A 26696-nucleotide genomic window follows, 5' to 3' on the forward strand; every position below is an offset into this window, starting at 1 on the left:
GCCAGGTCACCGGCAGAGGCTTCTGGGCCCCAGCGGAGTGGCCGTCAAGTATCCGGGCTGGAGGGTGGGCGGGCCTGCGAGGAGCTGGGGCGGTCGTACAGAGCAAGGCCCGCCCACTGCTGCTTTTGAAAGGAACCCCACCGTCTGGAGGTGCAGGTGGGAGTCGCAGGCGCCTCACCTCGCAGTGGAGGGCAGCGTCCTCCCCCAGCCCCTGCAGCCCCTTCCTGCATCCAGCTTCTTGGAAGACTTGGCCTGGACGTTGCACCCGTGTCCCCCTACTCAGATCCCATCGGGGGAGCAGGGGACAGTCGCGGGGTCACATGTCACTGCAGAGGAGGCTGGAAGTGTCCCTGGCCTGCCAGTGCTTCCTAGCGACGAAACTCTCCTAGAGGCGGGAGGTGGGCTCTGGTGGGGGGGCGGATACCTGCCTGCCCCCAGGGCCCCGCTGGAGGAGCCAGCCAGGGGGCTGGCGGGAAGACAGGGTGGGCAGCTGCTTTCCGGTGCTTCTTGTGTTCTAGGCGCTGTGCTACTTGCCAGATGGACCTGGTCCTGCAGCATCATTGCAGCAGTCCTGGGACGAGAGGACTGCTAGCAGGTCAGTCCTCAGGGTGGGGCCCTCTGATGCTAATTCCAGTGTCCTGGGACCCTCAGCTGGAGTCCTGGGGACCACATCCCCGGGATCTTCGGGGGGCATTTCCAGCCGGGCCAAACGCCGTGGCTGGACTCAACGTTCCTTTTACCTCCGCAGAAAGAGAGTTTCACCAGCAGGAGGGGAGCCGAAGGGGGAAGGGGGGTTTCTACCTTGAGCACCGAAACTCCCCCTGGCACTTTGCCGTCCTTGAGCAGATCCTGCCCCCACCCACCTCGGGGCCTCAGGTTCTCACCTGGTGAACCAGGGGCTCAAAACCAAGGTCACGGATGGCCATCTGGTGGACAGAGACGTGACTCCCCAGAAGGATGTGTTAGAACATCTTGGGTGCGATTGTAGGTCAGAGGAGCATGTTCTCAGGTGGCCGTCGCCTCGCTTGGAAGTTGGTTGAGGCAGTTCACTTTCTTTTGAGATCTCAGACCCCTCCAAAGGAGGGAGGGGCGACGCTGTTTGTCCAGAGCGGGCTGGGGTAAACAAAGGCTCAGAAAGCATTGCGCAACGCCCGCAGTCCCTTCCCTCTCCGCCAGCGCTGCCCTTGGGCGCTTCCGGAGGTGAGGGAGGTGAGGGAGGGAGGGAGGGAGGGAGGGAGGGAGGAGTCGTGCCTGCTGGGTGGAAGGGATGCGCCCTGTCACTTGGGTCGGAGTAAGGGCACGGGTTGAGTCATTCACTCCCTACCCCTGGAGCAAGAAAGATTCTGGGCCGATTTCCAGGGTGCCGCACGTAAGCTGTGACTCTGGGCAAGTGAGCTAATCACTGTGACCCCTGGCTTCCTCTGTGCAAAGACCTTGCCTGTCTCGACTGTCTCAAGGGATCCCTGGGAGTGTCTGTAAGTGCCTGGGCCTTGGTCACTGGCAGCCAATTCCTGTCCCGGGAAGGAGCCTGACGCAGGGTTGAGGAGCCAAGGTTCATGGCCTTGTTCTGCCATCAGGGGCCGCTTGCCCTCTCCGGGCCTCGTATGCACTCACCTCCCGAAGGACGTATTGCTTGCTTCCAAGTTTTGGCAGCTATGGATAACGCAGCTACGCCTTTGGGTCTACGAAACAGCTCTCCTCCTACGAGGGAAACGAGAAGTGGCCACACCCTCGGCATTACACGCCGATGGGGACGTGCCAGGGAAGCTGTTCTGTCCCGCGGCGCGCGGCGGTGCTTCCGAGGGAGGTTTCCCCGTTTAACGTAGAGTGGCAGTTCTCGGGTGGCGGCGACCGTGCCCCAAAGGTAGCGTCTGGCAACGTCTGGAGCCATTCTCAGTTCTCAGGACCGGGGGTGGGTGGGTGCACCTGGCATCTAGTCGGTAAAAGCCAGGGGTGCTGCTCGATGTCCTACCGTGCACAGGACAGCCCCCTTGCCCACCACAAAGGATTATCCTGCCCCAAAGTTCGACAGTGCTGAGGATGAAACACCTGCCCCGGGGCACGCGGGAGCCGTCCTTTCTGGGTGACGCTCTACCGCCACCTGGTGGGCTCCCGCGGAGGTTCAAGGGAACGGCAGGGGGCGGCGTTGGGATCAGGAATTCTGTGACTTGTAGCTTGGAGAAGCCGAACTGACATGGCATCACGCCACACACACACCCAACACTACCCCCCTGCAAAGCGTGAGGAGCGGGTGGAAGGGAGGTGCCACATCACACGACGTGGGGGAAGGATCCAACTGGAGAAAACGACAATGGAAGAGCCCAGAGTCTTGCAGGAGGCAGCATGTCCCCACCCTGGGTCCCCACCCCGTGGCCAGACATCCTAGGTCAGGGCGATGTCCCTGGATTTGCCAAGGGTCGCCTTCCAGGAGATGTTCCCTGTCCTCTTGCTCTGCCTTCCGGGGGCGCAAGTATAAAAATAAATGTGCGTGCACCTATGTGTCATATTTTAGGTCCCACATATAAGTGACACTACATGGTTCTGGTCTTTCTCTTTCTGATTCACTTCATTTAGTACGATAATCCATGTAGCTGCAGATGACATGATTTCATCGTTTCTTATGGCTGAGTAATAGTCCAGTGTATACGTGTGCCACTTCTTCTTTATCCATTCCTCTGTTGAGGGACATTTAGGTTGCTTCCTGTCTTGGCTACTGTGAATAGTGCTGCTATGAACATTGGGGTGCACATGTCTTTTCCAATGAGAGTTTTCTCTGGATTACTGATTGACTTTTTGTGACGCCAGACAAATGTCAACATCCATCGGCCTCTGTTTCCTTATCTGTAGAATAGGAAAAATATTACCTACCTCTTGGGGTTGGTTTGAGGGAGAGACTGTGGTAGACCAGTTGTTCTTTACTACACTAAGCAGTAAATTCAGCTTTGTGTTTATGTGTCAGATGTTGAATAATAGTCACACCCTACTTTGAAATTCAGATATGTGCTTTAAAAAACCAGCAGATCTGTGTTATCAAAATTTGGGGGCACTTTTAAGGACCTAAGTCCTCCCTCCTCTGCTCTGGAATCACACCCACATTGATCAAGAAGGCCACCGGAGGGACTTCCCTGGCGGTGCAGTATTTAAGAATCCGCCTGTCAACGCAGGGGACATGGGTTCGATCTGTGGTCCAGGAAGATCCCACATGCTGTGGAGCAACTAAGCCCATGCGCCACAACTACTGAGCCCACGTGCCGCAACTACTGAAGCCTGCACACCTAGAGTCCGTGCTCCTCAGCAAGAGAAGCCACCACAACGAGAAGCCCGCGCACCACAACGAAGAGCAGCTCCCTCTCTCCGCAACTAGAGAAAGCCCACATGCAGCAATGAAGACCCAGCGCCGCCAAAAAAAAAAAAAAAAAAAAAAAGCCACTGGATGCTTTTTCCAAATGCTCAGTGTTTATTTGATTCTCTCTCCATGCCCTCTGGTAGGACAGACATTTCACAGATACTGAGGTCCTATGACATGAAGGTCACGAGCCTACCTCAGGCAAATGCAATGACCAAGTTAAAGTGGACACTCAAGAAGCACTACCTATGAGGGCTTTATGAGAATCAGAAATCATTATCCATCTTTGAGAAGGAACCCCTGGGCACAGCTGGACCCTAGAAGGTTCCTCCATCAGAGCGAGTGTGGGTGGGGAGGGTTTTTAGGTCTTCAGTTTTTCCACCAGTAGCGGTCATCTTCCGCAAAAGAATACCAACTGTCACCAATTACAATGTGTGGCTTGAGTCGCTGTAGCTCCTCTAGAAGCCTTCTTATTCGAGAAGGGTAGTTCCATTTCCACAGCCTGGGGGGCAAAAAGGGGACTTACTACTCTGAGAATTTGCTTCTGACGCTTCTCCCTTCCTCAGAATTCCTGGTCGCCCCCCAAGGGTCTGAAACCACCTCTTGCACTTTTCTTAAAAAAAATTTTGGCCACACCACATGGCACGTGGGATATTAGCTCCCTGGCCAGATATCACACCCCCATCCCCTGCACTGGAAGCGCCGAGTCTTAACCAGTTGACCACCAGGGAAGTCCCCCCTCTTGTACTCTTGAGGAGAAACAGTGTGTGCCTCATAGAATGAAAGCCAGACCCTCCTTGTAAAGGAACTCTTTACAAGGCAGACGCTACACTGAGATTTTACAGGCACCTGCCCCTCATAGCTATCCGAAGAGGCAGACATTCACGAACTCCTTCCTGAGAAATGGCTTTGTGCCAGGTGCTGTTACAGGGTTTCGAGGCACAGTGCTAAACAAGGCAAACTCCCCACCTTCATGAAGCTTATATTCTAGGAGAGAGAAACAGGTATTCAAAGAGACACATGGTATCGTCCCCATTTGACAGGTAAGGAAACAGCCTCCCGAAAGGTCCATTAGTCAAATCTAGGTCCGCCTCTTCTCATCTTCACCTACCAAGTCCCCTACGCCACAAGCTTATCTCATCAAAGGCTACATTGCCTCGTGTGTCACCGACACAGATACGCCCCTTTGCAACACAGCCTTCTGCCTTTTCAGCTCACTCGCTGAAGTGATCGCCGAAACCGTTCACTTTGGCTGCATCAAGATCTCCAAATCCACTGAGCCATGCCTTCCAATCCACCCTTCCCCTCAGATTTCACACCACAACCATCGTGTTCTTTCTGGCGACATCCATCAGTCAAAACTTGACCCCTGGATAAATCCACCTGCTGTACGCTGGACCATGCAGGAGAAACCAGTTAGTCAACCGGGAAGTTTGCTACCGATGTAAGTACATCACAATCAACCACAAGGGGCCTTCTGTGCTGCCGCAAGTTTTACGTTTCTCCAGTCAGGTCTTTACTTCCCTCAATCACGGCTGTACTTCTTCACCTCCAGGGGTGCCCTGAACTTCTATTTTGTCTACGAACATGAGGTGCTAAGCAGCAAATACTTTCTCTATCGTCAAAACTAATTCCACGGGCTTCCCTGGTGGCGCAGAGGTTGAGAGTCCGCCTGCCGATGCAGGGGACGCGGGTTCGTGCCCCGGTCCGGGAGGATCCCACGTGCCGCGGAGCGGCTGGGCCCGTGAGCCATGGCCACTGAGCCTGCGCGTCCGGAGCCTGTGCTCCGCAGCGGGAGGGGCCACAACAGTGAGAGGCCCGCGTACCACCAAAAAGAAAGAAAAAAAAATTAATTCCACACCCGGTCATTCTCTCTTACTCTTTCGTTTCCTTCTTAGCGTTTACCACCTGCAGTAATCCTGAACATCAAAAACATTTAATGGTGGGAAAATACATATAACCTTTACCATCGGAACCATTTTTCATTGTACGGGTCCGCGGCACCCAGTCCATCCGCACTGTTGTGCAACTATCAGCACTGTCCGTCCTTATAACTCCTTTCCATCTCCCCCAGCTGAAACTCTGTCCCCGTTAAACACTAGCTCCCCGTCTCCCACTCTCCAGGCCCCCACCGTTCCACTTTCTGTCTCTGTGGATCTGATGACTCTAGGGACCTCACCTAAGTAGTATCATGTAGTATTTGTCTTTCTGTGACTGGCTTATTTCACCAAGCATAACGTCCTTAAGTTTCTTCCACGTTGTAGCATGTGTCAATTTCCTTCCTTTTAAGGCCGAATGCTATTTTATGGTATGGACAGACCACACGTCATTTATCCATTCACCCATCAGTAGATACCTGCGTTGCTTCCACCTCTTGGCTACTGTGAATGATGTTGTCATGGACACAGGAGTGCAAATATCTCTCCGAAAACCTGCTTTCAATTTTGTTGGGTGTGTACCCACAAGTGAGATGGCTGGATCCTACGGTAATTCTAGTTTTAGGGTTTTTTTTTTGAAGATAAACATTTTATTTGTATGTCATCCCTCCACGCTCCCCAAACCCATCCCCAGAGGAAGCCCCGTGGTACCAGGCACTGTACCCACCCTGTATCCACAGCACCCAACACGGTGCCTGGAACACGGTGAGCACTTAGCGGTTGGATAAAGATCTGGTTGATGAGACAAGGTCTGAACTTCTCAGATCAACTGCTTCTCCACCAACTACGGTGCCAGTAGCAGAAGGAGGTTCGTATTTCAGAAGACGTCGCCGGGGACTTACCCGATGGTTTGTAGATTAGATGTGGGGTGTGCAAAGGCCAAACACAGCTTTGTCATCCCGCTGGGACCGAAATTGTTCTGCATCAGGTTTAGGCTGGTCAGGTGCTGATTGCAGGAGAGGGCAGAGGAGAGGGCCTCACAGCCATTGGAGGTCAGTCCACAGGTCTCCAACCTTTAGAGAGCACAGCACAGCCAAGGAATGACCCCAAGATCCGGATCCTTCCTTCAGCACATGTTTGACTTCCACCACAACTTTAAAATCACAGCGGGGGGCTTCCCTGGTGGCACAGTGGTTGAGAATCCGCCTGCCAATACAGGGGACACGGGTTCGAGCCCTAGTCCGGGAAGATCCCACATGCCACGGAGCAACTAAGCCTGTGCACCACAACTACTCAGCCTGTGCTCTAGAGCCCGCGAGCTACAGCTACTGAAACCCGTGTGCCACAACTACTGAGCCCACGCGCCTAGAGCCCATGCTCTGCAACAAAAGAAGCCACTGCAATGAGAAGCCCGTGCACCACAACGAAGAGTAGCCCCCACTCACCACAACTAGAGAAAGCCCGCACGCAGCAACAAAGACCCAATGCAGCCAAAAATAAATAAATAAATACCACAACAGAATACCACTCAGCCACGAAAAAGAACAAAATCTTGCCACTTGCAGCAACATGGGTGGACCTGGAGTGTATTACGCATAGTGAAGTAAGTCAGACAGAGAAAGACAGACACTGTATATTTTCACTTAAATGTGGAAACTAAAGAATAAAATGAGTGAATGAATGAAAACAGAAATAGAGAAAAAAACAGTGGTGGGGGGAGGGGCAATAGAGAAGTAGAGATTAAGAGGTACAAACAACTAGGTATAAAATAAATCAGCAGCAGGACTTCCCTGGTGATCCCGTGGTTAAGAATATACCTTCCCAACTTTTTCAGATTCCACATATATGCGTTAATATATGATATTTGGTTTTCTCTTTATGACTTACTTCAGTCTGTAGGACAGTCTCTAGGTCCATCCACATCTCTACAAATGACCCAATTTCATTTCTTTTTATGGCTGAGTAATATTCCATTGTATATATGTGCCACGTCTTCTTTATCCATTCATCTGTCGATGGACACTTAGTTCCTTCCACGTCCTGGCTATTGTAAATAGTGCTGCAATGAACATTGGGGTGCATGTGTCTTTGAATTATGGTTTTCTCTGGGTATATGCCCAGGAGTGGGATTGCTGGGCCATATGGTAGCTCTATTTTTATTTTTTTAAGGAACCTCCATACTGTTCTCCATACTGGCTGTATCATTTACATTCCCACCAGCAGTGCAAGAGGGTTCTTTTTTCTCCACACCCTCTCCAGCACTTATTGTTTATAGAAACAATGTACTTTTTAAAAAAATATTTATTTATTTATTACTTATTTTGGGCTGCATTGTGTCTTCATTGCTGTGCATGGGCTTCCTCTAGTTGCAGTGAGCAGGGGCTGCTCTTTGTTGCTGTGCGCGTGCTTCTCACTGTGGTGGCTTCTCTTGTTGCGGAGTATGGGCTCTAGGTGCGCGGGCTTCTGTAGTTGTGGCATGCGGGCTTAGGTGCTCCACGGCATGTGGGATCTTCCCGGACCAGGGATCGAACCCATGTCTCCTGCATTGGCAGGCAGATTCTTAACCACTGCACCACAGGGAACTCCCAAAACAGTGTACTTTAATTAAAAAATACTTTATTGCTAAAAAACGCTAATCTTCTGAGCCTTCATCAAGTCATAGTAGTAACATCAAAGTTCACCAATCTGGAATTAACAGATACAAGCTACTGTATATAAAATAGGTAACCAACAAGGACCTACTGTATAGCACAGGGAATATGCTCAATATCCTGTAATAACCTATATGGGAAAAGAATCTGAAAAATAATTTATATATATATATAATGTATAACTGAATCACTTTGCTGTATACCTGAAACTAACACAACATTGTAAATGAACTATATTTCAGTTAAAAAAATTAAAAAATAAAAAAAAGCTCACTGCTCACAGATCACGATCATGAATATAATAAAAATGAAAAAGTCTGAAACATTGGGAGAATCACCAAAATGTGACAGAGACACAAAGTGAGAAAATGTTGGAAAATTGGCACTGATAGACTTGCTTGATGTAGGGTTGCCACAAACCTTCCATTTGTGACAAGAACAAAAAAATGAGCTCTGCCTGTTATCTACTTTCTGTCTTTATGGATTTGCCCATTTTGGATATTTCATAGAACTGGAATCATACATGTGACCTTCTGTATTTGGCTTATTTCACTTTAGCCTAATGTCTTCAAGGTTCATCCACATTGTAGCATGTGTCAGTGCTTCAGTCCTTTTTTTAAAAAATTTTTTATTTTACATGGTATTGTTGATTTATTGATACAATGTTGTGTTAGTTTCAGGTGTACAGCAGTGATTCAATTGTATATACATATTATATATTATATATATATATAATATATATATATCCATTCCTTTTCAGATTCTTTTCCCATATAGGTTATTACAGAATATTGAGTAGCATTCCCTGTGCTGTACAGTAGGTCCTTGTTGGTTATTATATATATATTTTAGTGTGTATATGTTAATCCCCAACTTGTAATTTATCCCTGCCCACCATGTTTCCCCTTTGGTAATGATGTTTGTTTTCTATGTGAGTCTATTTCTTTTTCATAAGTTCATTTGTATCCTTTTTTTAAGATTCCACATATAAGCCATATCATATGGTATTTGTCTGTCTCTGTCTGACTTCCTTCACTTAGTATGACCATCTCTAGGTCCATCCGTGTTGCAGCAAATGGCGCTATTTCATTCTTTTTTATGGCTGAGTAATATTCCATTGTATGTACTGGCACACTTTTTTTTTTTTTTTTTTGCGGTACGCGAGCCTCTCACTGCTGTGGCCTCTCCCGCTGTGGAGCACGGGCTCCGGACGCGCAGGCTCAGCGGCCATGGCTCACAGGCCCAGCCGCTCCGCGACACGCGGGATCTTCCCGGACCAGGGCACGAACCCATGTCTCCAGCATCGGCGGGCGGACTCTCAACCACTGCGCCACCAGGGAAGCCCAGTCACACTGTTTCAAACAAACCTCTGGGGTGATTCTGATGCTCACTAGGGTTTCAGAAACAGCCATGTCATCATTTGCTCTTTGGTCCACCTTTCTCACTAGACCATAAATGCATCCACTCCACGGTCTATACATGTCCATACCTCCACCATTTGGCACTGTGCTCAGCACACATGGGTTTTCCAGTAAACATGTATCTATTTAGTTCTCACTACCTCCAGAGCCTGTTCTCAAGTGTTGGCTATTTAATTCATCCATATCAAGGAGCCCAGTTGGAATTTGTGCCTCAGTCTGTTACTCGGCCATGGTTGTATGCTGTCTAATTTGATGGGACTGTGAAAATCAGAACAGGGTCTTTGTTCAAGCGACTTAACGTTTGGGTCCCCTTCACTCTGTGCCCAGCCCTCAAAGAGGTGATCCCAGGAACGTACCCAAGTCTCCTCAGAGAATTCTTCTGTTTCAATCCCTCACACAGCGCTGTAATCCCGTGGTCGCCCAGGGCATTGGCGGCTAGATCCAGGCTCTTCAGGTGTTGACTTCTTGTGATGACATAGGACAGATTCTTGCAGCAAGCGGCAGTGAGATGGCACTTGACCAATCTGCAAGAGGAGGGAAGTGGGGGTTGGGTGGGGGAGAGAGAGTGAGAGAGATGAAGACAGAGAGAGAGATGTAGAGAGAGAGATGAAGACAGATGAAGAGGTATAGAGAGATGGAGAGAGAGAGAGGGAGAGAGGTGGAGATTATTGAGCGAGATTTAGAGAGAGAGACAATATCTGCACCTTTTGCGGAGAGCGCCACAGTGCAATAAGGTTCAGAAACATTAGTAGAGATTCCCCTTGTTCCTTCCCAACTGGCAATTTTTCTCTCCATCTCCCTGTGAACAGCTTAGGACAGTCTATCATCTCAAGAGACACATAATAGAAGATGGTGGGGAAAGTTTTTGAAGAGACTGGAGGCATCTTCAGACAAAGAAATGAGCACTCTTTTCACCTGAAGATGGGATAAACATTCTCCCTGGTGGAGGGCAGGGAGAGAAATGGAAAAAAACACCAGTAGAAATTGGTAGAGCCTCTGACAAAGGGACAGAGCCCTGAGAGGGACAGAAAAGATGACAGAAGTCACTGAAACACTAGGTAGGGTTTGGGATCCAAAAGGAGAAGGGGTCTTGTGTGTCTGTTCCCAGGAGGAGTGGGAGAGGGTGGAAATGGCCCCTTCAGTAGTGACTATATGAGTCATCTGAGTAGACATGACAGAAACAGCTCTGGAGTCTCACATCATCAACTTAGTGTGCTAAGCATAGAATGATCCCACTGGGTCCATCTCCACGAGGCATTCACATCAAGAACGAGGAAGGAGGCCTTCCCTGGGGGCGCAGTGGTTAGGAATCCGCCTGCCGATGCAGGGGACATGGGTTTGATCCCCGGTCTGGGAGGATCCCCACATGCCGTGGAGCAACTAAGCCCGTGTGCCACAACTACTGAGCCTGCGTTCTAGAGCCCATGAGCCACAACTACAGAAGCCTGCATGCCACAATGACGGAAGCCCATGCACCACAACTACTGAAGCCCACGTACCTAGAGCCCGTGCTCCGCAACAAGAGAAGCCACCACAATGAGAAGCCTTCACAACGCAAAGAAGAGTAGCCCCCACTCGCAACAACTAGAGAAAGCCCGCACGCAGCAACGAAGACCCAATGCAGCCAAAAATAAAGAAAAAAGAACGAGGAAGAACTCACTTGTGAAGACCAGGTGGGAATGATCAAGTCTGAGAGGCCAGTATGGACCAATGGTGATGGTGAGGACCAGAAAATCTCCCAGCACTTAAATGCAACCCCAAAGAAATAGCATCTCCAATGGACTAGGCTGCATTTTCTATACCATGCAGCATTAGGGTTCAAAATGCCAATTCCATGAAAACAAATAGAAGAATTAATACTTGGGGGCTACTCAGAGGTTTGTGGACTATGATCTCTATCCAATTCCTTTCGTTTGTTTATTTTTGGGGAGAGAGAGCTCTCAAAGTGGTCCCACTTTTTGGTCCATTAACTCTACCATTGTAATTGATCATAAGAAAAGGCTATCAAGCACACAAAGTTTGATAAGGTACACATAACTAAAACACTGGACGTAAGCCCAGTGTCCAGCTTTCGGGGATTTTATTTATTAAAATTTTATTTTTTGGCCACACCACTTGGCATTTGGGATCCTAGTTCCCTGACCAGGGATTGAACCCATACCCCCTGCAGTGGAGGCACCAAGTCCTAACCACTGGATCGCCAGGGAAGTGCCAACTTTTGGGGTTTTTAAAATTTATTATGGGGCTTCCCTGGTGGCGCAGTGGTTGAGAGTCCACCTGCCGGTGCAGGGGACGCGGGTTCGTGCCCCGGTCCGGGAGGATCCCACGTGCCGCGGAACGGCTGGGCCTGTGAGCCGTGGCCGCTGAGCCTGTGCGTCCGGAGCCTGTGCGTCCGGAGCCTGTGCTCCGCAACGGGAGAGGCCACGGCAGTGAGAGGCCCACGTACCGCAAAAAAAAAAAAAAAGTTATTTTGCACCATTAAATGGAATACCATATCGTGCTTCATTTACTATTACGATTTGCTTATCCTCAAGGACAGAATGTGAGACCCAAGCAAGGTTTAGGTTCCTTGGGAGTTTTAGTTCCCCCTGGTGTATGATTGGTGGGGGAACTGCGGAAATATTGAGAGCCACGTGCCTGCCACATGGTAAGAATACCTGAAGTGGTAACTGCTAGGATCCTTTCTTTGTGACACATTCAATGTTGCTTATGCATCCGGGAGACATTAACTGAAACATGAAGAGTGATTATTGCTTGGTTTCAAGCTGAGAGATTTATTTCTGCTCATTGAGGTCCTTTAATTTTTCTAGTTGGTTTAGTGATGGAATACTCCTAGTATATAAAAATGTTCCAAAAGGGGTGAAGAAATTTGAGCCCCAGAGAGAAGAGGGATTGAGAGATAGACAGTCACCCCCTCCCCCTCCTCCCACATACAGAATGAACAGCTGAAGATTAACTTGGTGCAAGATGTTCTGAAAAGTAAAGCGGTTTTAGAGATCAGGCGCATCCTAGAACCCCATAGATCCTTCCACGGGGCTCCCGTCCAGAATGCTTTCTCCTCTTTCCTTCCCATACTCACTGCAGTGTCAACACATCAACTTACCCAGAGTGTCCGCTGGAAAGAATGAGCCTCAGGTGACCCTAGAACTAATTTGTGGTACCATCGCCCTCGACATTCTGGAAGCTCAGGCCCCCAGATGGTAGAGTTGATTCCCAACAACCCGGGAAACTTACTCAAGGTCCTGGAGGGGACAAGACGGCTCCATCATGACCTCACACAGAAGGTTCATCCCGCCATCTTCCAAGGGGTTCATGCTAAGGCTCAGATGCGTCAGGTGTCTGTTTCCCATGAGCGCAAATGCAAGAAAGCCACAGCCAGCCACATCCAGGTTGCATGCGTTTAGTCTGCAGGGCACACGCAGGGAAAGAGGACGGTCACACATGAGCAACTTCCCTCGGCTTCAGTTTTCTCCTCCTGTGGGTGTCACCGTGGGACACCTGGCACAGGTCACATGCTGGATGCTAGTCAAGATCCATCTCTTTTTAATTTTCCTCCTACTCAATGCATTCGCTTCCTATGGCTGCTGTAACAAATGGCCACAAGCTTAGTGTTTTAAAAACACACCTATGGGGCTTCCCTGGTGGCTCAGTGGTTGAGAGTCCGCCTGCCGATGCAGGGGACGCGGGTTCGTGCCCCGGTCCGGGAGGATCCCACGTGACGCGGAGCGGCTGGGCCCGTGAGCCGTGGCCGCTGCGCCTGCGCGTCCGGAGCCTGTGCTCCGCAACGGGAGAGGCCACGACAGTGAGAGGCCTGCGTACCGCAAAAGAAATAAAATCAACACACACATATTTATCTTATGGTTTTGGAGGTCAGAGTCTCACTGGGCTGGAAATCAAGGTGTCAGCAGGGCTGTGTTCCTTCTGGGGAGAATCTTCTCCTTTGCCTTTTCCAGCTTTTAGAAGCTGCCCACATGCCTTAGATCTTGGTCTCCAGCCAGCAACTCTATCACTCTGTTATCACCCTTCCACCTGTGATTCTCCTACCTCCTTCTTTCCCTCTGAAGGACATGTGTGATTACATGGGGGCCACCCAGATAATCTAGGAGAATCTCCCCATCTCAAGATTCTTTTATATATATATATATATATATATATATATATATATATATATATATATATATATATATATATTTTTTTTTTTTTTTTTTTTTTGCGGTACGTGGGCCTCTCACTGTCGCGGCCTCTCCCGTTGCAGAGCACAGGCTCCGGACGCGCAGGCCCAGCGGCCACGGCTCACGGGCCCAGCCGCTCCGCGGCACGTGGGATCCTCCCGGACCGGGGCACGAACCCGCGTCCCCTGCATTGGCAGGCGGACTCTCAACCACTGTGCCACCAGGGAAGCCCTCAAGATTCTATTCAAAAATTTTTTCTCTTGCTGTTTTATTCTATTCCATTTTATTTTTACTTTGGCTGCACTGCACGTCTTGTGGGATCTTTAGTTCCCTGACCGGGGATTGAACCTGTGCCCCCTGCAGTGGAAGCGCGGAGTCCTAACCACTGGACGGCCGGGGAAGTCCCTCAGGATTCTTAATTTAATCACACTGCAAAGTCCTTTTTACCATGTAAGGAAACATATTCGTAGGTTCCGGGGCTTAGGACATGGACGTCTTGGCGAGGGGCTCGTGCTCACTCGTCTGTCTACACTACTATCTCCCCATACTTACTCACTGGGGACCCTTAGAACTCGTCATAAGGTAGACATATGAATCAAAGTTATATTCTTCAACAGAATTTCTGGCTACACGTATACCATTAATGCACGAATATTTTCCCCTCATGTGACGTTGTTGGTGGACTAATCGGTCAGAGAGATGAAATGGCAGAGCTGGCTGTCAGCACTGAGCAAGGTTAAGTCTCACATTCTTACTGTCAGACCAAAGATTTCGGATAGAAGAGTCTGGCAACACGAGGGGGCAGCATTTCAAACAGTGACAGGGACACCTACACCTACTGTAAAATAGCTAGAGTACACAGCACCCCCAGATGTGTGCGTGTGTCACCCACACTTTGCGGCCAGTGATCCTGCATCACCAGTACCCTCATCTAAAAAATCTCACCTCTCTCTTTTTTTTTTTTTTGGCCACGCATCACGTGGGATCTTAGTTCCTTGACCGGGGATCAAACCAGTGCACCCTGCATTGGAAGTACAGAGTCTTAACCACTGGACCGCCAGGGAAGTACAGAAAAATCTCAGCTCTTATCCAACACTCCCCTGCCAGAATCTAACCTATGTAAACATAGGGACCACCTCTGCCTCTCATCTCTGTCCCTAGCAACCAAGAGTGTTTGCCCAACGTAGGTGCTTAATAAATGGTCAAGCCTCATTATTCATGGCCTCTGCATTCCTGAATCTGCCTCCTTGCTAACATTGGTGTCCCCCCAACACCGATATTTGCAAATCAGTAATGTGCAGAGCAGAGAAAAATTTGAGCTGGCAGTTGCACATGCTCCTAGCTGAGGTTGGAATTTTGCAGCTGCCACACCAGAAACAGGCATCCTTTTCATGGTCCAGTTAACGCCGTGATGTTTTGCATTTTTGTGTTTTTTTGGTGGTGGTGGTGGTGGTGACTTCATCGTTTAAAATGGCCCCCAAGGATAGTGCTAAGGTGCTGTCTAGTGTCCTAAGGGTAAGAAGGCTGGGATGTGCTTTATGGAGAAAACATATGTATTACATAAGCTTCATTCAGGGATGAGATCTAGTGCTGTTGGCTGTGAGTTCAATGTTAATGAATCAATAATATGCATTAAATAAAGTGTCTGTTAAAAGAAACACACAAAACAAGGTTATGTATTGATTGCTTGAAGAAAATGGGACACAAGTGAACTTATCTATGAAACAGAGACAGACACACAGACATAGAGAACAGACTTGTGCTTGCCAAGGAGGAGGGAGGCTGGGGGAGGGATGGAGTGGGAGTTTGGGATTAGCAGATATAAGCTATTATATATAGGATGGATAAACAACAAGGTCCTACTGTATAGCACAGGGAACTGTATTCAATATCCTGTGATAAACCATAATGAAAAAGAATATATATATATGTATAACTGAATCACTTTGCTATACAGCAGAAATTAACACAACAATATAAATCAACTATACTTGAATAAAATAAATTTAAAAAAATGTGACCAGAGGCGCCCAGGAACCTAATCCTGTATTTCCCTAGGAGCAATGGTTCAGTATTCGCTAATTCAGCATTTGCTAATTCAGTATTCACGGCACCTTTACAGAACACAACTGCCAGGAGTAATGAGAATCGGCTGTATTTGGCTAAATGAGGACTTCCCGCTGTAAGAAAACACAGAGGCGGAGGTGGAATTTTCCACGGAAGGATGAAATATAGGAGCTATCAGGAAGGGCAGGATGTGGCACTTATCGGGTCCCTTCGTCCTGACAATTTCCACGTTCCCCACTGCTTTCTGCTCTTTGTAATAAAGCTACGGATCCTCGCAGGGCAGCGAGTTGGACTCACATCAGCCTCTGTAGACCACAGTTGGGAAGTTTCACAGCTCGACACAGCAGATTCATGCCTTCACTCCCCAGGCTGTTTCCGGACAGGTACAGGTGTGTCAAGCTCTGGTTCTTGGTGAGAGCCGAGGCCAGATCCTGGCAGTCAGTGGCTGTGAGGCCGCAGTTCCCCAGTCTGCAAGGAGAGAGTCCCAGAAAGGAAATGATATCTGTTCTTAGATTTCCATCTCTCCCTCCCTTGCAAGGAAGGGAGAGAAAAGTCACCCCCATAGCTGACACGCCCTGGAAGATATCTGGTGACGTCACATCATGTCTGTGTTTAACTTGCAAACTCAACTCCAGTGATTCAGTCCCCAAATTCCACTCTGAAAGAATGAAATAATGCCACTTGCAGCAACAAGATGGACCTAGAGATGGTCATACTGAGTGAAGTTAAGACAGAGAGAGACAAATATCCTATGATATTGCTTATATGTGGAATCTTAAAAGAAAAGACACAAATGAATTTGCAAAACAGAAATATGCCTCACAGACATAGAAAACAAACTTATGGTTACCAAAGGGGAAAGGTGGCGGGGAGGGATAAATTAGGAGTTTGAGATTAACAGATACGGACGACTATATATAAAATAGATAACCAATAAGGACCTACTGTATAGCACAGGAAACTCTACTCAATGTCTTGTAATGATCTACAAGGGAAAAGGATCTGAAAAAGAATATACATATGTATATAGATACATATATATATACACCTACATAAATATATAAATATACATGTACATTTTTTATCCGAATCACTTTGCTGTACACCCCAAACTAACACAACATTGTAAATCAACTATACTTCAAATCAAAACAAAACAGAACAAAACAAAAACACTACCCTAAATATCGTGGGTGATTAAATCTCCCATCAACCAGCATGGGAAGCACGTGGGCAATGCAAATCTGCTCTCTATCTGGCTGTTTTACTGTGGCATGAGGTTTTGCAGAGATGGGTGACTTCCCTATTTAGAAGGACTTACATTTAATACATCGTGACCCATAGATATAAACTAGATAGTCCACCTCTTTAGCAAAGCTCAAGAAGCAACGGTACTTGAAAATGAGAGTTTGATAGTACTTCTCTCATGGGACTGTGACAAAATTAGATGAACTGACACATCTGACGTGCTTAAAGCAGTGCAATGCACATGGCAAGCACTTCCGCTGTATTATTGGCGGTGGTTCCTTTCAATGAAGGAAGACATGCTTGCTGGGTTGGACTTGAAAGGCATCAGGACAGGCCACCTCAAAAATATGCTACTTTGACTCAAACAGCATTTTGAGCTGGAGGCAATTAAGAAAAATCAGACACAGGAGGAGCTCTCAGCCCTCCACCCATCTGCCTGAAAGCAGGGCACACATTTCCCCCACTTCCTGTACCAGGGAAAGAACAACCTTTCTCACAGAGTTAGAGGTGGCACTGAGGCGAGTCTTCCTATAACCCTCATTTTCTATCAGTTTCCCCCATTTCCTTCCTAGTCACCTTCCCATAATTTATCAGCCCATAGAAGCCCCAAACCCCTTTCCTTTGTCTAGTCACTTCTCCACAATTCATTACCTCTTGTTAAAATGGTATGTAAGCTCCTGAGTCTAACTGCTTCTTAGGGTTTTTCACTTCCTTTCTGTGAAGGCCCCATGCACATTAAAAAAATTAACATCAATACAATTTGTATGCCTTTTCTCCTGCAAATCTGTCCATTGTCTGTTTAATTTGCAGGCCCCAGACACTGATCTTAAGAGTGTAGAGTAAAGTTTTTCTCCCCGACCCCTCCACAGGTTGATGGCTAGAAGGTATGTTGGCTTCCACTGTGAGTTTTATTTCCCCCTTCTGGGCTTGAAAGGGTAATTTGTGCCACTTGGTTTTCAACTTTTGCTCTGATTCAGAACCAAACTCCCACTGAAGGAGGACGCCCCTGCCATGGCATGCTTTGGGAGTGGTGGGGAGAAACAACCTGGTCCAAACTGTGGGATGTCAAGGAGGAAATTCCCAGGTAACAGATCAGTTCCCTAGGTATCAAACGGGAGCTCAGATTTTAGTTGTGCCTTTTATTCCCTGTATTACCTGAGACAAGAGACTTCCCTTCTTCTGGATTCTGTTTTCCTTATCAGCAAGTGGGAGGAACAAATTCCCAGCTGGTAGGTTGCTTGTGAAAATGATGTTCATGGGAGAGAACACTTAGCACAGAGCCTGGTGCTTAAAGATGCCATAGATGGCAGCTTAACCACAATCCTACGTCTCTTTGGGACTTTGGCATTGGAGAAAGTTTCAAGTATATAGTACAGCATTGTTAACTATAATCTGAATGCTGTATGTTAGATCTCCAGAACCTATTCCTCTTATAACTGGAAGTTTATACCCTTTGACACATATCTCCCCATTTCCCCAACTCCCAGCCTCTAGCAACCTCCATTCTACTCTGTTTCTTCAAGTTCAGCTTCTGCTCTGGTCTTTTATATCAGTTTGGAGTCAGTAGCAAAGACATAGATGTTAGTTTTGGGGTCTTTCTCAAACCTCCACATTGGACTCTCTCACGAGCTCCCTTCTCCCGTTCTAACCCTCGGCTTACGCACCAGTCAATTCCCCTCCCTTATCCCCCCTGACGTGGGTGATCTCAGGAGACGATATCTCTGCTGAACAGAGTTCAACTCACATAAGCTTCTTCAGGGTGCACTGTGTGACCTTCAAGGCATCACAGAGAGACTTGATGCTCTGCTCCGTCACCCTGTTTCCTGTCAGGCTCAGGGATTTCAGGCGGATGGACGTAACAAGCATTTGGGAGATCACCTGACAACAGGTGTGGGTTAATTCACAGTGATCCAACCTGCAGAGACAGGCAACAGGAGACACAGCCTCACCTCCTCCCAGAAGCAAAGCCATTTCCCCTCCTTCCCCAGACGGCAGCCACTCTGTCCATGTGGCTGGTTCCTGGATGCTGTTTGCTCTGGCCTGAGGGGCTGAGCATTCGCTGTTTCTGTTTGCAACACCCCTCCTCGCCCCAGCCCCAGGCCTTTTTGTGGTTCAATTTTCCATTCACTCTCCAGAGTGTCCCTTCTTCTGAGTAAGTGGGTCTCACTACCTTCCTTAACTATGCCTGCCCTGCCCTACCCACCCCGTCCTCTTGCTTCGGTATTATTTTATTCATAGCAGTTATCAAAAGCTGACATCTCATATACTTATCTGACATATAACATTGTGTAAGTATCAGGTGTAACTTGATGTATTTATACATTGCAACACGTATACACGGATTTTATATATTGCAGTATGATTGCTAATGTAGCAGTAGCTACAACCTGTATCACATCACGCGTTAATCATTTCTCTTTTTTTTTTGTTTTTGGTGGGAGTAATTAAGATCTAGTCTCCTAGCAATGTTGATGTTTATAATACAATACTGGGGCGTCTATAATCATTATACTGTGCATTAGATCTCCAGGACCTATTTATCTATTAGCTGCAGGTTGGTACCCTTAAATAGTATATCCTCTGGGCCTGATCTGTCGCGTAATCTGCCGTTTTGCAAGTAGCTTTACCATCGGAAGCATGGAGAAAACCGCCGCCAATCACAGTGGTGCTTGTGAGGGTTAAAAGAGTAAATACCGCAGCCAGGCGTTGCTCTAATTGTGCAAACCTGTTCTTGCTTTTACCTGGATGCAGAGCTGGACTACATTTCACAGCCTGCCTTGCGGTGAATATGATCGTGCAACTGAGTTCCTGCTAAGAGAATATGAGGGGAAGTGATTTGAACCACTTCTGGGTCAGGTCCACAAGACCGCCAGGTTTCCCCAAGTTCCCTCTGCGTCTATAAGCAGACTGCCTGTGCCCAGCAGGGTCTTGGAAGCTGTGTGTTAACAGTAGGACCTGGGCTTCCCTGGTGGCTCAGTGGTTGGGGATCCGCCTGCCAATGCAGGGGACACGGGTTTGAGCCCTGGTGCAGGAAGATCCCACATGTCGCGGAGCAACTAAGCCCGTGCACCACAACTACTGAGCCTGCTCTCCAGAGCCCGCAAGCCACAGCTACTGAGCCCACGTGCCACAACTCCTGAAGCCCGTGCACCACAACTACTGAGCCTGTGCTCTAGAGCCTGTGAGCCACAGCTAGTGAAGCCCATGCACCTAGAGCCTGTGCTCCACAACAAGAGAAGCCACCGCAATGAGAAGCCCATGCACTGCAACTAGAGAAAAGCCCTCATGCAGCAATGAAGATCCAACGTGGCCAAAAATAAAAAAATAAATAAATTTATGAAAAAAGAAAACAAACAAATGCTGGAGAGGGTGTGGAGAAAAGGGAACCCTCCTAAAACATAAACAAAAACCAAAACCAGTAGGACGTGTTAGCCTGGACTGTTTATATAGACATCTCAACCCCCTTTGGACTGTTTACATAGGCAATAAATGCCCTTCTGTTGTTCCTGAGCCATTATACATTTTTGCAACTATGTGTCACAGAACCTAACTAATACACTAGCACATAGAAAACAATCTCAATTATTTGCTCTGTTGGGTTTCAGATGGACATTTTAGAGTTCTCCAAACATACATGCTTCCGGTGTGTGCGTACGTGTATAGCTTCTCGGTTCACTTATTTTTGTCTCCCCGTGCTAGCCTATGAGATCAGGAACCTTGTCCCATTCATCAGGACATTGCCAGAACCCATGAGATGGTGTTATAAACATAACAGGAGCTCTGTGTTTGTTCAATGCAAGAAAATGAATCTCCCATTGAGCTTGCAATCAAAATCCCTTCACAATGTGGCCCGATCTGTCCTTCAAAGACAGATCTGTCTCTCCCATTTAGAGATTAGCCAATCACCCCATCCCTTCTCTCCATTCAATACATCTTTGGGGGCATAGTTTGGACCAGGTGCCGGGAATAAAGCAGTTCTAGGTTTTGGGAACAAGCAGTGAAGGAAACAGAACACTTCTGTCCTCATGAGTTACTAGAAGGTAAACTCATTAGGATTCCCAGAAATGGGCTGTCATTTCCCACCATATGATTTTATACTTTCTCTTTCCTTGGCCCCAAATAGCCTCTCTCTCTCTCCTCTTTTCTGACAATGTGTGTCTTATTTATTCTTCGAATCCAAGCTCTAGTTACCCTATTAGTGAAGCATCAAGAGAGACAGAGACAGAGAGACAGAGATAGAACATCAAGAGAGACAGAAAGAGACACAGAGACAGAGATGACACAGAGAGATTCATCTCATTCCAGCGATGGTTGTAAAACCCACATGGCATTTCGCAGACACACCCGCATTTCCATCCTGTAAGGACTTCTACTTTCTGACTGACTCCCTTGGGTTGCGTTTTTAAATGTGCAGTTTGCAAGTTAACATAAGGTGCAAAGCAAGCTACTCTTCCACACTTGTGGTGAGTCCGTCAACAAAGTTGAGCAGACCTCATGCTCATGTGTCTCAAAATACGCCAAAAGCACCAAGGAGTAGTGGTCTTTAGTTCCAGCCAATCTAATTGGCAAGACACATGCCCAGGACTTACAAAACTGTGGTAATAACTCCAAACTGGAAATGACCAAAATGTCCCTGAATTGGTGAATGGTTACACTAACTGTGCACATCTGTGTCACCGAATGATACTCAGTAATAAAAAGTAACACACTGTTGCTACATGGAACAGCTTGGACGGATCTCAAGGGCACTTACAGATTGAAAAAAAAAAAAACCGTCTCAGGCAATGACGTACTGTATGACTCCATTCGTATAGTGCTGTTGAATGAAAAACTATAGAGATGGCAAACCTGAGTGTGTATACACACTCACACACACACACACACACACACACACACACTCACACAGGGATACTACTCAGCCACAGAAAGGATGAAATCTTGCCATTTGTGACAACATAATACCCTCAAGTTCAATTTGTGTTACGTGAAATAAGACGGAGAAAGACAAATACCATATGATTGCTCTCATAATGTGGAATCTAAAAAACTGATAAAGAAAACCCCCAAATAAATGAACAAACCAAATCAAAACAAACGTGTCGATACAGAGAACAGAGTAGTGGTTACAGGGTGGTGAGGGAGGTATACTGCATAGTGACGGATAGAAAACAAAATTTTGGTGGTGAGCACACTGAAGTGTAGATGGAAGTAAAAATATAATGTTCGGGGCTTCCCTGGTGGTGCAGTGGTTAGTAACCTGCCTGCCAACGCAGGAGGCAAGGGTTCGAGCCCTGGTCCGGGAAGATCCCACATGTCGTGGAGCAGCTAAGCCCGTGCGCCACAACTACTGAGCCTGCAAGCCACAACTACTGAGCCCGTGTGCCACAACTACTGAAGCCCGCGCACCTACAGCCCATGCTCAGCAACGAGAGAAGCCACCGCAAGAAGCCTGTGCACCGCAACAAAGAGTAGCCCCTGCTCGCCGCAACTAGAGAAAGCCCGCGCGCAGCAAAGAAGACCCAACGCAGCCAAAACTTAATTAATTAAGAAATATAATGTTATAATGTTATATAAGTTTCATATATACAAGTCAATGTTACCACAATAAAAAATAAACGTTTTAACAGCCTAAATAAAATTGGGTTTTGCCAGAAAAAAAGATGGAAAGTTACTTTTTTCTTGTGGTGAAATATACATAACACAAAATTTACCATCTTAACTTTTCAGCGTACAATTCAGTGGCATTAATTATATACACACTGTCGCACAGCCATCGCCACCCACCTTATCCAGACTCCTGATTCTCTATAATATTTTAGCAGCTTTCTGTGAATGATTATTTCAAAATAAAAAGTAAAAACAATAAAGCCCCGAAATCCGCAAAACACAAACCATACCCAGGACTTACCTCAGAGACTCCAGCAAACAGTTTGGGTGCTTTACTGCTTCACATGCCATCATAACATCTCTATCCTTCAGGTGAGTGCTTTCCAAGTCCAGGTATTTAATATTTCGGTTGATAAGAGTTAGCCAGAGGTGACGGAGACCAGGGGTAATCTGGGCACCTGTAAATCTACAGAAGAGGAGAGAAAACACTAGTTAGACATTTGGGTGACATTTGGTTGTATCCGAATTTTTCCTTCTTGCTCTTTCTTCCATTTCAACTCTGATGTCTCATTATTTGCATTTACAATTGGCCCTCAAATAACATGCATTTAAACTGCACGAGTCCACTTATACATGGATTTTTTTTCAATAAATATATAAATAAATATATGTAGAACGTTGTGTGCAAAACTTGTACTGAAGTGGATAGCCTATCATTACACAGGAATAAGGTGAGTGATATTCGGTATAAAATTAATGTGTTTGTTTTCTCACTGTTTTATAACTTTGCTTTCAAAGAATTACATTACTGTACAGTCTGCCTTTCTCATAATTGTAGAAACTGTATCAGCCGATCATCACAGGTAAGTGTTTTTTTTTAAATGTAACAATGTTTCCAATACTGTATGAGTATGACTGTAATATGTATGCCATAAAAATTTTATAATGATTCATTCATTAGTGTACAGGCTAGGCTACCATAAAGCAATCTTATTGCTGCGTCTTCATTATCTATGCATGAATCATTACACCTGTAAATAAATATTCCTTTCACATTATATTTTTATTTTTGATGTCCATTGTTACATGTATGTATATACACATATGTACGTTATACATATAACACCTGAAGTATTTTGTATCATATAATATTGATGGAGATACTGACAAATGATTCCCCTTATAAACAGACAATGTCAATTTATGGTATCAATAAATACAGTACTGTAAAAATGTACTTTCTCTTCCTTATGATTTTCTTAATAACATTTTCTCTTCTCTAGCTTACTTTATTGTAAGACTACAGTATATAATACATATACAAATATGTATTAATTGACTATGTAATTGGTAAGGCTTCTGGTCAACAGTAGACTATTAGTGGTTACGTTTTTAAGGAGTCAAAAGTTATGTTTGGATTTTTGACTGCATGGGGCCAGAGCTTGGCATTGTTCAAGGGTCAAAAGTATTTTATTTTAAAGCAGCAAATACTTGAGTACCTATGATGCATCAGGCACTGGGAAGAGCATATTAAACAATGCTAATATTCTGTGCCCTATGGAGCTGAACTTATCAGGGAAGACATTCAAAAGAGGCAAAAGAGTTATGCATAAGAAAGCTAAAAACAGAACTACCATATGATCCAACAATCCCACTCCTGGGCATATATCTAGAGAAAACCATAACTCAAAAAGATACATGCACCCCGATGTTCACTGCAGCACTACTTACAATAGCCAGGACATGGAAGCAACCTTAAATGTCCATCAGCAGAAGAATGGATGAAGAAGATGTGGTACATATATACGATGGAATATTACTCAGCCATAAAAAAGAACAAAATAATGCCATTTACAGCAACATGGGTGGACCTAGAGATGATCATACTAAGTGAAGTCAGTCAGACAGAGAAAGACAAATATATGATATCACTTGTATGTGGAATCTAAAAAAATGGTACAAATGAACCTATCTACAAAACAGAAATAGAGTCACAGATGTAGAAAACAAACTGATGATTATCAAGGGGGAAAGGGTGGGAGAGGGCTAAATTGGGAGATTGGGATTGACATGTACACACTACTATATATAAAATAGATAACTAATAAGGACCTACTGTAGAGCACAGGGAACTCTACTCAATACTCTGTAATGACCTATATGGGAAAAGAATCTAAAAAAGAATGGATGGATGTATATGTATAGCTAATTCACCTTGCTATGCAGCAGAAACTAACACAACATTGTAAAGCAACTATACTCCAAAAAATTTATAAAAAAAGAATGAAATAAGTTATAGTAAATTAAGAATAGAGCTACAGATATCTAGCCAAGTTCAAGTTGAAGAAAAAAGTCAAATGTCAGACTGTGCAATGTGATATCATTTGGATTAAAAACTTCATATGCCACTATATATTTATAATTGCATGGAAAATTTATGAGAATATGTGAAAGTAATTAGGCAAACAGGAAGCTGAAGAGTCATCAAGGGACTTACAGAAAATCCTTTGTACTTCCTGAATCTCTTTACCATTATCATGTATTAGGGTTGAATGACAAATACAGTGATGACATGGATGTTTTTTTAGAGTGACTTTTTTTTAACATCTTTATTGGAGTATAATTGCTCTACAATGGTGTGTTAGTTTCTGCTGTATAACAAAGTGAATCAGCTATACATATACATATATCCCCATATCTCCTCCCTCTTGCATCTCCCTCCCACCCTCCCTATCCCACCCCTCTAGGTGGTCACAAAGCACCCAAGCTGACCTCCCTGTGCCATGCGGCTGCTTCCCACTAGCTATCTGTTTTACATTTGGTAGTGTATGTATGGATGACATGGATTAAAGCAAGTGACAGGGTGTAACAAGAGCTTAACATAGGGGCAGCTAGTGGGGAGGGATTCCCAAGGGAAAAACAGTTAAGATAACAGCTGACAGAGAAATAAAGTTTGGTGTAGGACTTAAGGTGAACAAAGCATTATTCCTTATTCTGGGATCACCAAGCTCCTTGAGTCAGCCCAGCTTAAGGAAACTAATTAGGGAAGAGGTAGAAGTGACCAGGAGAGGAAAATGCTTTCAGCCAAGAACTTGACTTGGTCTAGTCTAGAGTGTCGCATGTGCTTCACTTGGTCCTGGAGGGAAAAGTAGAAATAGAACCTTTGTTGAAGTAGAACAAGCCCTTCATTTCCTGCTCTAGATGTCTGGTAAGTACCCTGGTGTCTCCAACAGACCCAGGAACTTATTGGGTTGGCCCAGAAAGTTCGTTTGGGTTTAAACCCAAACGAACTTTCTGGGCCAACCCAATATATTAAGTATTTAAATATTTGTTACCTTATTAGCCTGAAAGCATTAAGGACTGATTTAAAGGCTCTCACAGATCATGCACTTTGATCTTGCTATTGCCTCATGCTCTACCATTTACTGAAAGGAGCCTCCCTCACTTTTCCCCCACTAACCAACTCCTATTCATCCTTCAAGACCCCGAGTAAATGAACCCACCTTAGTAATCCCTTCACAAGGTCTTTAGTCATTCCCCATCCTGTGCGTTTGGGAACTTGGTTCCTATACCTATTCCCTCCGAATACATTTTAGAGATCGGTCTTCCTCAGTAGGTGGGAGAGGAGAGCCATGACACAGTCAGGCAAAGGGGCATGTACAGGGGCTGGGAAGCCTTACATCAGATTCTGTATTTTACAGGTTGGCTGCCTCAGCTTGATGCAGAGGGTCTTCATGGCCTCTTCACTCAAGATGCTGCCGCTCAGGTCGAGCTCTCGTAGGTTCGGGTGGGTGCTGAGCACGGAACAGAGGTGATCCCAGTGTTCATGCTGGGTCTTGATCTGCAGACTATGTTGGAGAAGGAAATAAGCATTTGCTTCCATAGGATGGATTTTTTTTTTTTTTGCGGTACGTGGGCCTCTCACCGTTGTGGCCTCTCCCGCTGCGGAGCACAGGCTCTGGACGTGCAGGCTCAGCGGCCACGGCTCACGGGCCCAGCCGCTCTGCAGCACGTGGGATCCTCCCGGACCGGGACACGAACCCGCGTCCCCTGCATCGGCAGGCGGACTCTCAACCACCGCGCCACCAGGGAAGCCCACACAGGATGGATTTTGACATGAATAACTGCCCCAAAAATGCCCGGGGAGAGAAAACAGTGTATTAGGGCAGGACAGGGATGGTTTTAGAGGCTCTGAGGCCAGTGTAGCAGATCTCTCCTCCTGCTCTGGAGAAGTGCTCTCCTAACCACCTGCCTCCTGAAGATTTTGACACCCACGGGGCACACCTCCAGCTCTTGAGTAAGATTTG

The 26696-nt window shown here is 46.4% G+C and overlaps 1 protein-coding gene across 1 annotated transcript in view; it reads right to left on the reverse strand.

The window, feature by feature from the left end:
* Positions 1 to 3715: 3715 nt before the first annotated feature.
* NLRP5 (NLR family pyrin domain containing 5) overlaps positions 3716 to 26696 on the reverse strand; it is a 30912-nt gene continuing 7931 nt past the window's right edge. The window contains exons 4-11 of the mRNA XM_059044600.2: positions 26070 to 26237; positions 22691 to 22855; positions 18527 to 18697; positions 15832 to 16002; positions 12530 to 12700; positions 9652 to 9819; positions 6126 to 6296; positions 3716 to 3848 (exon numbers count right to left, since the gene is read on the reverse strand). Of these exons, the coding sequence (XP_058900583.1) occupies positions 3716 to 3848; positions 6126 to 6296; positions 9652 to 9819; positions 12530 to 12700; positions 15832 to 16002; positions 18527 to 18697; positions 22691 to 22855; positions 26070 to 26237 (1318 nt within the window). The remainder of the gene's footprint in view (positions 3849 to 6125; positions 6297 to 9651; positions 9820 to 12529; positions 12701 to 15831; positions 16003 to 18526; positions 18698 to 22690; positions 22856 to 26069; positions 26238 to 26696) is intronic.

The sequence above is a fragment of the Kogia breviceps genome, chromosome 18, assembly GCF_026419965.1.
Source record: "Kogia breviceps isolate mKogBre1 chromosome 18, mKogBre1 haplotype 1, whole genome shotgun sequence".
NCBI classification, from domain to species: domain Eukaryota; kingdom Metazoa; phylum Chordata; class Mammalia; order Artiodactyla; family Physeteridae; genus Kogia; species Kogia breviceps.